This window comes from Wasmannia auropunctata, unplaced genomic scaffold (genome assembly GCF_000956235.1).
Source record: "Wasmannia auropunctata unplaced genomic scaffold, wasmannia.A_1.0 LD336060.1, whole genome shotgun sequence".
Taxonomy (NCBI): Eukaryota; Metazoa; Arthropoda; class Insecta; order Hymenoptera; family Formicidae; genus Wasmannia; species Wasmannia auropunctata.
This window is the reverse complement of record NW_012026830.1, coordinates 1,352,080-1,366,377: the sequence shown is the minus strand read 5'-3', so window position 1 is coordinate 1,366,377 and position 14,298 is coordinate 1,352,080. Positions and strand designations below refer to the sequence as shown.

The window sequence follows — 14,298 nt, the reverse complement described above, 5'->3', positions numbered from 1 at the left end:
TGTATGCGATGTGCTTGAAGTATCCTAATTCATATTTTTATTTCGCGTTTCGTGCCGAATGTGATTATCTGAAAATCATCTAACGTAAATTCCTATTTGACTGAGCAAATATGAAATTCTCATTCTCAATGATATAAACATCAAATAGCCACATTTGGCACAAACGCGCGATAAAATATGCGCTATCGATTAATATTTATCGCCAATCTAAATATATATCGGAAATTGTCAGCTTAATATTAAAATATCGGCAATTTCCTTAATGTATTTATAAATGGATTATTCGACAAATGGATGACATCGTATATTCCAAATGACATATAGTCTCGCGAGAGCTCCGACGGTCATATTATAAAAAGGATATATCTTCCTTCTCTAACAAGGTTATAAAATATTTCAGTATATTCGGCAACAATTTATTATTCACTCGGCATATCCAGCGACGATCGTGAAAATATTTCTTGATTTTGAACTATCGGCGATAAATATCGATCGTTCGGGCACGCCTTCGTGGCACGTTGGAAGAGAGAAACCCCGTCCATCCAGTATGCCATCCTCCTATCGCCTCTCTCACTGCAATTAGTTCACGCTATAATTAGTTAACGTGCGTCGTAATGTCGAGTGTCCACGTCGGTGTTAGGAGAAAGAGGTAAAACGAAGCTTTTGTACTTGCGATCGATCGTTCTTCCCTCGCTTCGCCCAGGAACACACACGGGACATGATACACACAACATACACAACACACACATACACACAAAACACACACACACACACATATATTCATCTATACGTACTAGCGTAAAAGAAACGCTTGTGTAGATGCATCGTTAGAACCGAGTGGCACCGGAGGATGATCTAGCACGGCCGCTTTCGTCGTAGAATTTTAAGTTTCCTTCGCGGCTCACGTTTGAGGCCGATCTCGTTACCGGCCGTTAAAAATAAGTGGCTGTATGCCAGATTGAAAATTTATTTCGCTTTTGAGAAACTTAAAGGCATTAGACGTTCTTATGTCTGGTTTAAAGTACGATAGTGAAATAAAAATGAGAAAAAACGATATCACAAGCAGTATTTTTATAGGGAATTAACTGTATAGTACCATGTTAAAGTGTAAAGAACTCTAATCGCTATAAGAGTTGAATATATATATATACGAGAACTTTTAAAATATGTGTTAATTTTGGCCTATCGAAATTGTTTTATGCTATTTCATTCAAAAGGAGTTTCTTAGTTTCTTGTAGATATTAATGTAGATGTTAATAGATCGTAGCGTTAAATGATCATTTTGATTGCTCGATTATCTCCGATTACTTACGACATAGTTACGTTCTTGCACAGCTTTTTCGTCGCGTGCGACACGTGAATGGCGGCGTCGTCACTGCATTCGTGCGTCAAACGTGAGCCGCGGAGCTTCGTCAGGCAGACCGTCCGTAACGCAGGTCCGTTGTGTTTATCATATAGTATATAATAATATAAATGTATGATATATAAAAATCATGTGCGGCAAAGATGCAGTAAAGAGCGAGAGAGATGGGTGAGTGACATAGTGAGACGAAGAAAGAAAATATATAGACCGCTCTGTCTCTCTCTATATATATATATATTATACATACACGTTATACATACACGAGAAGACTAAAATCCATAGGTGTTAATATCGCAGGTACGAGTTATCGCCGTCATTGTTAATTTTGAGGATCCGTTTGTTACGTGGTTCACAAGAAAAAAAATATATATATGTATATTATTATAGCACCGATACCGAGGTCGCTATACGCAATACGCATAAAACGCCTAGAAGAATATATAATATATTTAACGCTCGTTATACCTGATTGCTCATATACTGTATATCATTATTTGCCGCCAAAGGATGAGAAACGTCGCGTTTCGAGGCTTGACGTCGTCGGCGTGGGATCTGAAACTTGATGATTTTTAAGCAAACCCCATTGGAAAAGTAATTAAACCCGAGTATTAAGAGGGAGGGGATGTAACATATATAATTTGATTAAAAAAAATAAGAAATATTTTTTGAGAACTGTGTCACCCCTCGCGTTGAATCTGGAGCGTAAATTCCATTGCTTCTTTCGCGCTCAAGTTCCCGTTTCCGGGATCGAAACGGTCCCAAACGTTTTCTGGATGTTGCGAAATTTCAAGCGCGCACTCAGGATTTGGACCCCTTCTCGGATCTCGAAACGCGACGTTTGCTTGCGTAAACGACGGGATGAGATACTTTAGATAATTTCGTAGATAGTACGGCGTTTTTGTACTTAGTTCCTACTCACCCGGCGAATTGTGATATGCGTCTGACTTGGCGATCCTGCAAAATTCAAGTTAAGTTTTCGAGCGTATCGCCGCTCGCATTTACGATCGTTTTCTTCGTTTACATTGTGAATATAATCGATCGGTCCCTCTCGTTCATCGTGCTTGCAAAATAGAATTACGTAATAACCATTTTTCTCCAAACACAGAATGCGGTTATTCCTGGAGTAGCGTGTGAGCTGAGTATATTTTTCTAGTTTACAGAGACGCGTTTTTATTCCCGCGTTAGATCAGGAATTCCCGCTCGTGCCGATGGACTCGCATTTAAGACCTGCCTCCGTGTTAAATTTTTCAATGTGCAAAGATTGTTAATTCGTTTATCTCGTAGACAGATAGTAGATATGAAAGTATATGGAACTCTTATATGTTTGACATATCAGAAATTTTATTATCGATACATCGGATATATCAAATAACGTTGGTAACGAAGGTACTTTTAAATAACTTGATGTCACATCGAGAAAATGAGGAAAAAAACGTGTTTTTCAGTCCAAATGTCAGGAATTTTTAAAAGGGCTTCTTATACTTCAACGAGACGCAGCGATCTGCACACGACCGAAGTCCCTGATGTAATATTCTAAAGCATTAAAGTCATTTAAAATATTATCTCTTTGCGCGTATGTGAGTGTGTATGGATGCGCGTGCGTATGTGTGCGTGCGTGTGCGTGTGTCACTTTCGCAAAGCGTTTGTTTCATTTTGAAGCAAGAATTTCAGTTGGAAAGAAATTATACGAACGTGTTCATCTTTTCTTCTCACTTTCCGGAAACTGTTTTACGGATCGGATTTCTTTCCGAGGCAAGACTCGGCTTCGAATCGCGCTTGTCACTTCGTTCTGCATTCAAGATCACGTGCGCATCTCCTTCGTTCACGAGCCTCTCTTCCGCGGTGTTCTCCAGCGGAATCGAAAATACCCCCCTCGACCATACGGGGCGGAGGTAGGGGGAGGGGTTTTACGGATCCTTGGCGATTTGCCGGAAGTGGCCTAGCCGCGGTTTCCCGCTGCAGCGCGCCGGTCATATTATCCGCTCGTTAAGTCGAAGACGCCGCTCGCAGGTGAAATTACGAGCGTGCGACGCGACGGCACGATTCGAAACGCGAGAAGCCCGATGCCTGTACGCGCTCGCTGTACGCGATACGGTGACTGCGAAGGAGGGGAAGGGATATAGCATTCGCGCGCGCGATCCGAGCATCGTGGATCCTCTCTCGCCGCGCGGTACCGTGCATCTCCCGTGTGTATTTCCGTTCGTTCGTCCGTCCGTCGCTAAGAGCTCCGCGTGTACTTTCACTCGGATATTAGAGACGATGACGAGCGCGCCGGCTGGCTAATCCGTGACGCTCGTGGACAACGAGATGTTCTTGCGCGCGCGCGCGCGGGATTATTATCCTTATTATATTCCTGCCGAAGCACGAAAGTATCGCGATACAATGAGCCGCGTGCGAAGATCGCCGGTCTCGCTTCTCGCGCGCCAGGAATATACGAAAGTATCACGAACGAAAGTATCCGCGAATTATTTTTCTACGCAGCGCGCGCGTTTCCCTCCTTTCGACACACCACTCGTCGGAGTTTTCCGGCGAGTTCGAAGTGGAGAGACAGCCCGTCTTGACCCGTTTTAAACGATTACTGTGTGGTATATACGGAATTTTCACGTCTCTTCATTTCTCCGCGATTTAAATGAACGGTAAGGAGGACTTTAATGGGCTCTCGAGTTTTTTTATTCGTCTTGGATTTAAATTGTTGAGCCCGCGGGACGAATCTTCAAGTTCTGACGTTTTTAAATGGGAATAGTTAAGACGTAATTACATGATAAATCTGAAACGTAAGTCTTTGATTTCCTTCGCTCTTCTGCGTTCTCGTATTCGCGCGTTTTCTTCGATGTTTACACTCAGGAAATTGAGATAGGAGGAAATTGTGGATTTTCAGCAATTTATCGGTCATTCATCTACACTTCGTTTCGATTGTTTCGTCATAATGAATTTGCTTATCTCGATAGATATTTGTGCTTCGAGGTCGACTCCAGGTCGTTTCTTTTATATACGAATTTAAGGATTCAAAGAGTGGAGGTGCCGCGTGTCGAGAACGCGCGGGAGAAAACTAGTAGACGTTATAAAGCTTATGAGAAAATGCTCTCATAAGACGGCCACGTATCATCTACATATCAACGTACGTTGTAATCGGCGACGCAACGAGAAACCTATACATATCATAAAGTGTGCTCTCTATCGTATATTAGATAATTAGTCGCGGAGAGGAGAAAGCGCGTAATAAGATAAGACTATATGAGATATGTATATACAACATATATCCTTTGGGGCGAACACGTTCGTCGCTCTCGGGGCGGGATGAAAGGGGACTATTCGTGCCACTTTTCCAACCGCGAGTATGTCCTTGATCTTTATGCGCGCAACTTCGCGCCGAGAGACTCGAATTTTGGAAATTTTATTAGCAAATGTCGGTCCTCAAGTAGCAAGGTGACATCAAATAACGTCTCTAACGTCAATAAGACATTACCTTGCTATTTGGATCTTATAGATTATTTGAATTTACGAATTTGAATCGCGATTTAAATGACTGAGGTATAAAACCAAAGCTTTTTTCGGATCACACCGCGTACTTCTTTTTCTCAACATAAAAGCCTGTTCGTTCCTTAGAATACAAATTACAATTTTATCGGATATCTACTTTATACGCCCCAGCTATTTTCAAATTTCCATCTTGCCATCGACATACCTTTTAATTCAAAGAAAATCTATTTTATCAATTTAGTCTCAAGGAGATTGCCAAAGGTCCATTTTGCCCCGTCAGAGCGACGTCGTCTTCGCCGCAGAATAAAATCGCGAATCGACGGCCAGTCCGTGCCGTGCGAAAAACGTGTGGAGGTCACGGAAAAAGCAAAGTCGCGAGGTAGTCCGAATAAGAATTAGCGAGGACGAATCCTCGTCAACCGAAACCGAGATCGTCGATCGCTTTCCCGCTTTGGAGACCAAAAAAAATGTTGCGTACTTAATGTTGCGCGTCCCAAACGCATGGGGTGACTTACCTAATTATGTAGAAGTAACTTATCAATTATGTAAAAAGCAAAGTGCCCTCGCCCCCTCCGATTTACCCGCTCTCCCCCTTCCTCCCCCATCCCCACCCGGAGGATTATATCCATGTATATGTATTGCAGAAGCGTTACTGTATTATATGACATTATACGTGTATAATTGACAAAACAAAAGAGATGTTGATTGTAAATGTTAAAAATAAACGGTGTACAAAAATGTTCGGGCGGTTCATATTTGGCGTTTGACGACGCCGGGAAGTGTTCCGTATTGTAGTCTCGAGACGAATTCGGCGTGGTCGGGCGAACTTAAAGATAGCTCTCGACGATAGGTACATACCGCCTGAACTTCTGCTTCCCTCGCTTTCCTTTCCTCAAACACGATCCCAAGGCTGAACTGATTTATTTATCTTGGAAGACTCGGAAAAGCAACGTTTCGCAAATGGCGCCTTAAGGGAATAACGTAGCGGCAGGTAAGATAAGCTCTTGCATCGAAATGCTCGAGAAAATGAGAACTTCCTCGGAATTTATAAATTTGCAAACGAGTGAGGAGGGATTAGACTTAAATATAGTAAGATCGTTATATGAATAATAACTTCAAAGAACACGTTGTTGGATCCCTCCGCTGAGTCTCGACTGTGAATACCAACCCCGACGATAACCTTTTGCTTTTCCTTTAAAAGAGCGTGAACTCTGATATTTGAAGGGTTGAGAATTACATTAGATCTAAGCTTCTCGGAGAGGGTTAAATTTTTAAGAAGGGTGAAGAAGATCAAATTTCTGGAAGGATCGATGAGCCGTTATACTTGTGTCAATTTGTCGATTGCAGCGTAAACTCGCACGTAACTACATTCGTTTAAATGACGTTAGACGGAGCTGGTTAGAAGGGGATTCAGTGAAATTGTTACGTTAACTTACTTTTACTATACGTGCTAGACTTTCTATCTTCCTCTTACGTTCCGTGTTTTTGTGAAGATACGACGTAATATCGGTAATACGACGTAACGAAACGAGCGAAGCTGGGCAATATTTTAATATTTACGGACCATATCCAGTGGAAACCTCTCGGGATCTCCGTATTAATTTTTTAACGTCTGCAGGGACCTTCGGCGATGGCTACTCGCAACATCCCGCGTTTCGGTTCATTTCCATTTTCGCCGGCCGACAACGCGATCAGGGGGCACGGCTCGCCATCGACCACGGAGGTCCCCTCCCTCGATATCGATACGCGCTTTTAGACGTCCGACGGCAGGAATAGAAAGAGAGCTCTTAGTTATTCATGCCCTCCCGGTATCCGAGCCACGAGAATCGATAAATCGACCGTCCCGACCGTGTCGGCCGACTAACCTTATGCCGAGCACCTCTTCGCGCTCGTCGATCGTCTTCCTTCGGGTGTAGAAAGGGCTCGAACTCTTCTCAAAACGAACACCGTTTCGTTGAAGATTGCGATAGTTAATCGGCGAAGTCAAACCGCGAAGAGATTTTATCACATTTGTAAAAAGGGGAAAAAATAGTTGCGTGACTGGAAAAATCAGAAGAAGATTGAATCTGAAATTCGGGTCTTTAGCTTTACAGCACACGAAGGTGGTTCTATAATTAAAAAGACCCCCGTGAAATAAGTGTAGATTTCCTGAAAGATATTACGATAATTTCTCTTTTTTTTTCTAGTGCAACGGAACGGGATCAAGAAGTCGACAAATCGACGAGATTCCTTATCAGCGTATAGCGGCTTTATTATTAGTACAAAAAAGCGTCTTTACAAAATAAATAAGTTACAGGCTCCGAATGTGGAAAATCGAGTTTTTTCGTTCGTTTTTCCTTCTTCTTTTTCTTCTTCTTCCTCGATCCTTTTCTTCGATATTGACGGAAGTAACGTTCCACAAGCAGACGCTTTCCTGGAAGCCGGTATATGAAAGTGATAATAATATTAAAAAAAGGGAAAAAAATAAACATTATGCTCTTTCGGCCGTTCGCGGGAACGCGCCTGCCATCGGGACGAGTATTCCTTCGCTCACAATTTTCCCGACTGAGAACCCATCGTTGTTAAATCTTAGCACGAATTTCGTGAATTTTCACGACGCGGCGAACAATGCTCGCACGTTTCTTCCCGTCGGCTGCCGGATAAAAAATGTTCCCGTGGAAGATCTCAAATGTATCCATACAATTGTTAAGGACACTCGATGAGAGCAACGAGATGCCTGGATCTTCTCAAATCTTTATTCACAGTGTTATCAGCGATCAAGTCTCCAGGATATCTCCTCGTAACTGTGGAGGCACCAATCAAGGCTATCATCTTTTAATGAAAGTCGGCCTCTCGGATCGACGTAATCCGTTTTCTGATAACACGTAATCGTTCAAGCTGATCGATCGAACTATGACGAGTCTTGATAGATCCGGATTGCGTCGTCCAATCCGGAAAAATCTGATGGAAGCCGACGTGATTGAGCATGGAGATCGTCTCGCCGGGTGAACACATATCTGGATTAGTATTGGTATCCTCCATTGCTGGCGTAGCTCTGTCCGCCACCGTTCTGTATCTGCGGAGCACCGTAACTCGACGACGGTCTGCCACCGCCGGAGTAACCACCACCGCCACCGCCAGAGTAACCACCACCACCGCCGCCGGAGTAACCACTAGAACTGAGAACAGAGCAAGAGCAAATCATGAGAAAAACTATAGATTGGTAGATTTAAAAAAATTAATGATAAAAGTAATACGGAAATAAAAAACTAGAAGTAAAAGTAATATTTCAAAATTGGGCGAAATTAATAAAAAATGAGCATACCGGATTAAATAAATGCTATAATTCAGCAGGATCTTAATTATTGCAGACATTTTTATGATTAGAACTGCAAATTTATGATATTGGACAAAATAATCCATTGAGACAATGTCTTTTACAAAACAATAAAACTGAATAGTTTTGTATTTATTTTATTGTCACATATCTTACCCTCCGAAACTGCCACCGCCAGAATATCCACCACCACCGCCGGAATATCCGCCGCCGCCACCGCCAGAATATCCACCGCCGCCACCGCCGGAATATCCACCGCCGCCCCCGCCGGAATATCCACCACCGCCGCCGGAGTATCCGCCACCACCGCCGGAGTATCCGCCGCCACCTCCGGAATATCCACCGCCACCTCCCGAGGGTGCACTGTAAGTTGAAGATATTCCACCGCCACCGGAGTATCCACCTCCTCCGAAGCCGCCGCCGCCGCCGCCGCCGCCGCCACCGCCGCCGGAACTAGGCGCTCCGTAGCTCGAAGAAGGTGCTCCGTAGCTCGAGGAAGGCGCTGCATAGCTGGTCGAGGGTTTGCCTCCACCTCCGGAATATCCACCTCCGCCGCCACCACCACCGCCGCGCGGTGCCCCGTAGCTCGAGGAGGGTGCGCTATATGACGAGGAGGGCGCTCCGTAGCTCGAGGAAGGCGCCCCGTAGCTCGAGGAGGGTGCCCCACCTCCAAAACCGCCACCTAAACCGCCGCCGAAACCTCCGCCACCGCTGGAAGGTGCGCCATAAGTTGACGACGGTCTACCGCCTCCATTCGACGGTGCCCCATAAGTCGAGGATGGTTTACCCCCGCCGAAGCCGCCGCCGCCGCCGAAACCACCGCCGCCGCCGAATCCGCCGCCTCCTCCCGAAGGAGCGCCATAGGTGGAAGACGGACGTCCTACGGACGGTGCCCCGTAGCTGCCGGAGGGGCGAGATGGGGCTCCATAGCTGCTGGAAGGCGCTCCACCGCCAAAGCCACCACCTCCAAAACCGCCACCACCGCCGCCGCCGGACGGTGCCCCGTAGCTCGAGGACGGGGGTGCTCCGTAGTTCGAGGACGGGGGTGCTCCGTAGCTCGAGGATGGGGGTGCTCCGTAGCTGGCGGACACCCCGCCGCCACCGCCACCGCCACCTCCACCGGGTGCTCCGTAGGTCGAGGAAGGTCGACCACCTCCGAAGCCACCACCGCCGCCGAATCCACCGCCACCGCCTGAAGGCGCACCGTAGCTCGTCGATATTCCTCCACCGCCGCCGCCGGAATAACCGCCGCCGCCGCCGCCGCCGTTGCCGCCGCCGCCACCTCCTAGATTAGGCGTGCCATAGCTGGTCGACGGTGGCAGATAACTGCCCGAGATAGGCGCTGAAAATAAAATTCTGGATCTAAAATTTCTTATCTTTAAAAAAATATTTTAGAAGGAGACATAAAATACAACTTGGCTGGCGCAGCCAAAGTCTAATGCATTTTAATTAATTTTATATTCGAGGAAATTTTAGAATCGTACTTGATATATCTTAGAAATTACTACGAATTAATTTGACTACTCTCCCTAAGTAACTTGTGTCTTCTTATATTTTGCCGGTGACTTTTTATTACATCGCAATCTTTCGACGAAATTACCATCAGTGAGGGACGTTTATTGTTTGCGGTAACGTTATTAGCGGCAAGATGATAAAGTAATAAAGTCGACAATAGCATTTACGCGGCTTCCTAGTAATCAAGATTGGAAGTTGGCGCAATACAAAGTAGGAATTCTAAAACTTCGTTTTCTCTTCCCATATAGGAATTTCTAAAGCTATCTAAGTCCTATTTCCATTATGGTATTATTGATAGAAATTTTAATTCACCGTTTACCAACATTTTAACAATCCCTAAACAATCGAAATCGTACATAGTTCAAAATTGAATCGTGTACAAAAATTAAGACAATTTACAGGTAGTCAGGAGGGCTGAAATTTCCGAAATTGCGCTTCAATTTCAAGAGCGCGATGTCTACATTTCGCTGCAGGCGAAGGAGGAAAATCTCGCTGCCAGGTAGAACTACTGTTCGCGTCGAGCAGTGCTCTAAGCCACAAAGCGCGGCGGCCACGGAAGTCGTAATCAGACCGTGACGCGATTCCTTATCGCGGGACTTTATCTGCTCCGCGCCGCTATCATCATCGCGCGGATTCGTCGTAAGACGGTCATTACGAGACGCTTTGTGCCGTACGGTCGAAAACGCCAACGCGATTTTCACAATAATAGCGGTGCACGGCATTTTTTCTTTTCGTTTGTCAAACGCGGCGCGGCGTTAACGGCGCCGATTGAGTCACGCTCGCTTTCATCGCGCGGCTGATGCGCCGGAACGTGTCCGATTGATTTATCGCGCGAGCGTGATGCTCGGCCGCGGCAGGTGAAGACGCGAGACTCATCGCTGCTGCAGGTATCATTTACGACCGGATCGGAACGGGTCAACGGAGACCCTGGCGAGCACGCCAATTAATCCCTGATCAGCGATTCGCTATACACCTATCTATCCGTTAAACAAGTGGACATTTAATTCTTCCAATTTAATTTCTCCCGACGCGATTTATCGAAGGTTTCGCTTCGCTCTCTTAACAGACATAAATAATTTATACGGCTGAACAACATTGAAGAGATGACAGATGAAGTAGCAGGCAAATTTGATTTGCGATATATATAAAAATTGAATGGAATAAAATAAAGTGAATCGAAATGGGAGAGGCGGTGTAAAATAAAATAAAATAAAATTTTAAAATAGAGCAAAGAGAGTGATGTGTAAAAGGCGCGACGGAATAACATATAGAGCGAAATAAAAGGTAAACTTTTTCGCTTTTTCACCATCGTTTTATTTTTAGAGAAACTAATTTGTTAACATTTTCCCATTAGACAACCGCTGCGGCCGCGGCCAATTTGCAACACGCGCGCTGCGTTTGAAACAATAATTCACATGTGTGTATGTGTGTGTGCGCGCGCGCGCGCGTGACGTTTTACACGTGTTATAAATCGAAATCGGAACAATCGCGGCGAACTGAGAGCGCACAACCGGCGAAGTTTCGGCTTGCACGCTCGCGCGCTTTCGAGTTTAGATTACGGTATAGATCGCGCCTGATATCGTCCTGATTTATACAACGATCCCAACACGCCATGCGCAATTTACTTAAAGATGCTGTCCGATAACTCACGTCGCCCTAATGCTCGACTATTTCAGGCCCGGTGCACACACTCACGCACACACACACGGTTTCTACTTTTTCATGCGTCCCAATTTCATGAATTCGCCTGCATTACTTGCGAGACGGATTATGGAGGAGTGAAAAAACGTACTGATCGCTTCGGCCGATCGAGTAAACCTTGGAGGAATAAATTACGAATAATCCATGGCATGGAAATATCTCGTTGTTTGACTAACCAGTTGTTAAAATAGTTTTTTTTGTTATGATTAACCGAGATGGCGTGAAACTGCGTAAAGTATAGTACGCCAATGGGGAGCGCTTGGACCTTAATCGGAGATTTAAATCAATTCGAGAGACGAGAAATGCATCGCGAAACGTTCTCAATCGGAACTAAAACAGGTATATGTGTATAATAAGAGATTGAACATGTTTGCGCTTGAGAAACATTGAAAGCGACACGGAGAATCTCATCGTCAAGATTTAACGCTCAATTAGCTTTACGTTTTTTTTCCTTTATCTCGATTGAGCATTTTATTATCTTGCTTTGCGGCAAGGAGTACGTCGTGAAGAAGTTAATTTCTCACCGCGGTCTGTTCCTTCTAAAAAAAAATTAAAATTCGGTTGACTACAGTCTCGAATAAAAAATTCAATTTAATACACTTAATAAGCCGAAAGTGAAAACATTTGCCAAATCGTCGCGTGAATTCCATTTTTCACTAGTGCAACATCGCGACGCGTCGCGGGGACTAAAGGTGGACTTTCTAATAAGTTTTTCCGACAAGCTCTGACAAATTAGAGATCCGTCGTGGCGGGGCATTCATTAAATCGTGCAAAAATGTTACGTGACATGGCGCGCTCGCGTAATGCGTACTTTAACCGTGAAATTACCGTTGACGTACAGCACGTTTCTTACGACGCATCCCCCTTCTAAATTGTATTCTACTGAAGACTCTACTTGGAAGCATGTGCCAGCTACAAGAAATTCTACCTCTTAGTGTTCTTTCCTCTTTTTTTTACTATAATGAATTTAATATGCTATTATATGAAACGTGAGAAAGAGGAGCATTAAGAGCAACGTGACTTTAATATTATAAAAGCATTCTTTCTCTCCAAAGTCATTAATTCATCCTGCTTTCTGATACAGAATACCGACACGCGATCTTCCTGAGACACTGCTTTTACTCTCGCGAAAAATTAATGTGGTCGAATCTCATACTCTTCTCTTTTCTCTCTCTCTCTCTCTCTCTCTCTCTCTCTCCATTGAACAACATTAAACAATAATTAGATATTTGCGTAAGTTGTCTGTTTTATCTTAATGCAAAAATAATTCCGTTTCATCTGAATGAAATAATAATACTATACCAAAGTTATTCCATCTCGCGTTATAAAAATTTAACAGACCCCGAAAGCTTCTTCGTCCAAGATTAATTCCACATTTCAGCTGCAAGATTGCAGCTGAATTCTGCATATCACCGTATTGCAGACCGTTCCTTCTCGTCACCGATAAAAACAAGTCGCATAAGTTCCAAATTTAAAAGTCCGAGGAGCAATCTCGAGGCTTAAAAGGATAAATTGCTTGGGATGACGGACTCTTCTCAGATCTTACCATCAGCGTGGATGGGCCTCAGCAGCAGAGCCGTCGCGACCAGCGCGGTCACTGCCAACGGGGCCCAGCTTCTCGCGGGCCTCATGGTCCCCGACGATCGGAAGTCTCGTGGAGGAAGTCTCTGCGGCGTTTCTCGGCGCCCGAGTCACATGCACGAATTTGCGTTCCGTATACGAACGGGTGCTATCTCTCCCTCTCTCTCCCTCTCTCGTTTCCCGTCACGTATATGCGGGGAGGGTGTGAACTTACGAATATGGAAACAGAGTGTAATCGGGGCGCGGCGGCACAACGTGGCCTGCTCGACGCACCCGTGCGATTTCGTCTAACGTGCTTCAAACAGCGTGCATCTCGCTTATATAGTTGGCCGTCTTTCGGAGAAAGTCCTCGTCGGGAGTGCAGGAGGATGCTACCGGCCAGGTGAGACTCCCGGGGAACGTGGGAGGCAGATGCCGACGAGGGAGGGGGGCAAAACACATAAGGAGACCGAGACACTGTCGTCGGGGGGGCCCCGCGCGAGGAATCGCTCGGTGGGGACGGACCGAAGGACCTGTTCGGACCTCATCGAAGAATTAACGGGGTAACGGGACGTTCTGCTCTCGCGATTGACCCTGGTCAGGCCGTTAACGAGGGGGACCCTTTTTTCGTCTCCCGCGGACGTTCTCTCGCTCTCTCTCCTTCGCGCTGCGAGAAATCTCGCGCCGCCTGGCCTTGGTGTCATCTGCTGGCTCCGCTCGAGGAGAGCGCGATCAGCGAGAGTAACGTTTTAGCATTGCGCCCGAGCACTCTCGAGCACGTGAACTCTCGTGATCGCTCAAGCAGTCCGACGGGGCGATTCGGCTAGATTGGGTATAAAATATTCCGTTGCGCTTTCCGTCGGTTTGTTTGAAACGGAGATATCAAATTGAGAAAATCGAGTAAGATACGAATTTAACGAGGCGTAAAGAAAAGATGCGATGACTGTGTATTCTTTTCAAATTTATACGTATTTATTTTCTATTTTACGTGAGTAAAATTATATTTGAAAGACAGAAGGCTTTTGACACGAATTAAGCTTCGTAAACTTCATAAAATTATACTTCACACATAACGCTGACAAAAATGACATATTAAGTAAGCTAATAAAATGTTTATGAAAACAAGTGCACGGTGAATGCAGGATGAGTCTTCGTTTGTTTCGCAAGCTAATCCAAGCGAAGTTTCGAAAATCATCGCGCCACTCTCCTAAGTCCTTTCTCCGAAAAAGTAAGCCCAATGAGGACTATCAGTAAGCAGGGAGCGTGCAATCGAAAATTGCTCGTTTGTTATTCGTCGCACGCTTAGCTTCACCCGAGAAGCCGTACTTGTCGACTAGGAACTAGATAACTAAATCTACGGAGG

At 45.1% G+C, this 14,298-nt stretch overlaps 1 protein-coding gene and 1 long non-coding RNA gene across 2 annotated transcripts; both read right to left on the bottom strand.

Moving 5' to 3' along the window:
• Positions 1–2,806: 2,806 nt before the first annotated feature.
• LOC105450538 lies at positions 2,807–6,573 on the bottom strand. Its single transcript, XR_974468.1, has 3 exons — positions 6,280–6,573; positions 5,958–6,207; positions 2,807–5,810 (listed from the first exon to the last, which is right to left on the bottom strand). It is a non-coding gene; the product is annotated as an uncharacterized LOC105450538 (long non-coding RNA).
• A 1,271-nt stretch (positions 6,574–7,844) lies between these two features.
• Positions 7,845–13,006, bottom strand: LOC105450610 (loricrin). The gene is made up of 5 exons (XM_011690544.1): positions 12,922–13,006; positions 9,442–9,501; positions 9,139–9,312; positions 8,316–9,102; positions 7,845–8,001 (listed from the first exon to the last, which is right to left on the bottom strand). The coding sequence occupies exons 1-5, from the start codon at positions 13,004–13,006 to the stop codon at positions 7,845–7,847; spliced, it is 1,263 nt and encodes a 420-aa protein (XP_011688846.1).
• Between the last annotated feature and the right edge of the window lie 1,292 nt (positions 13,007–14,298).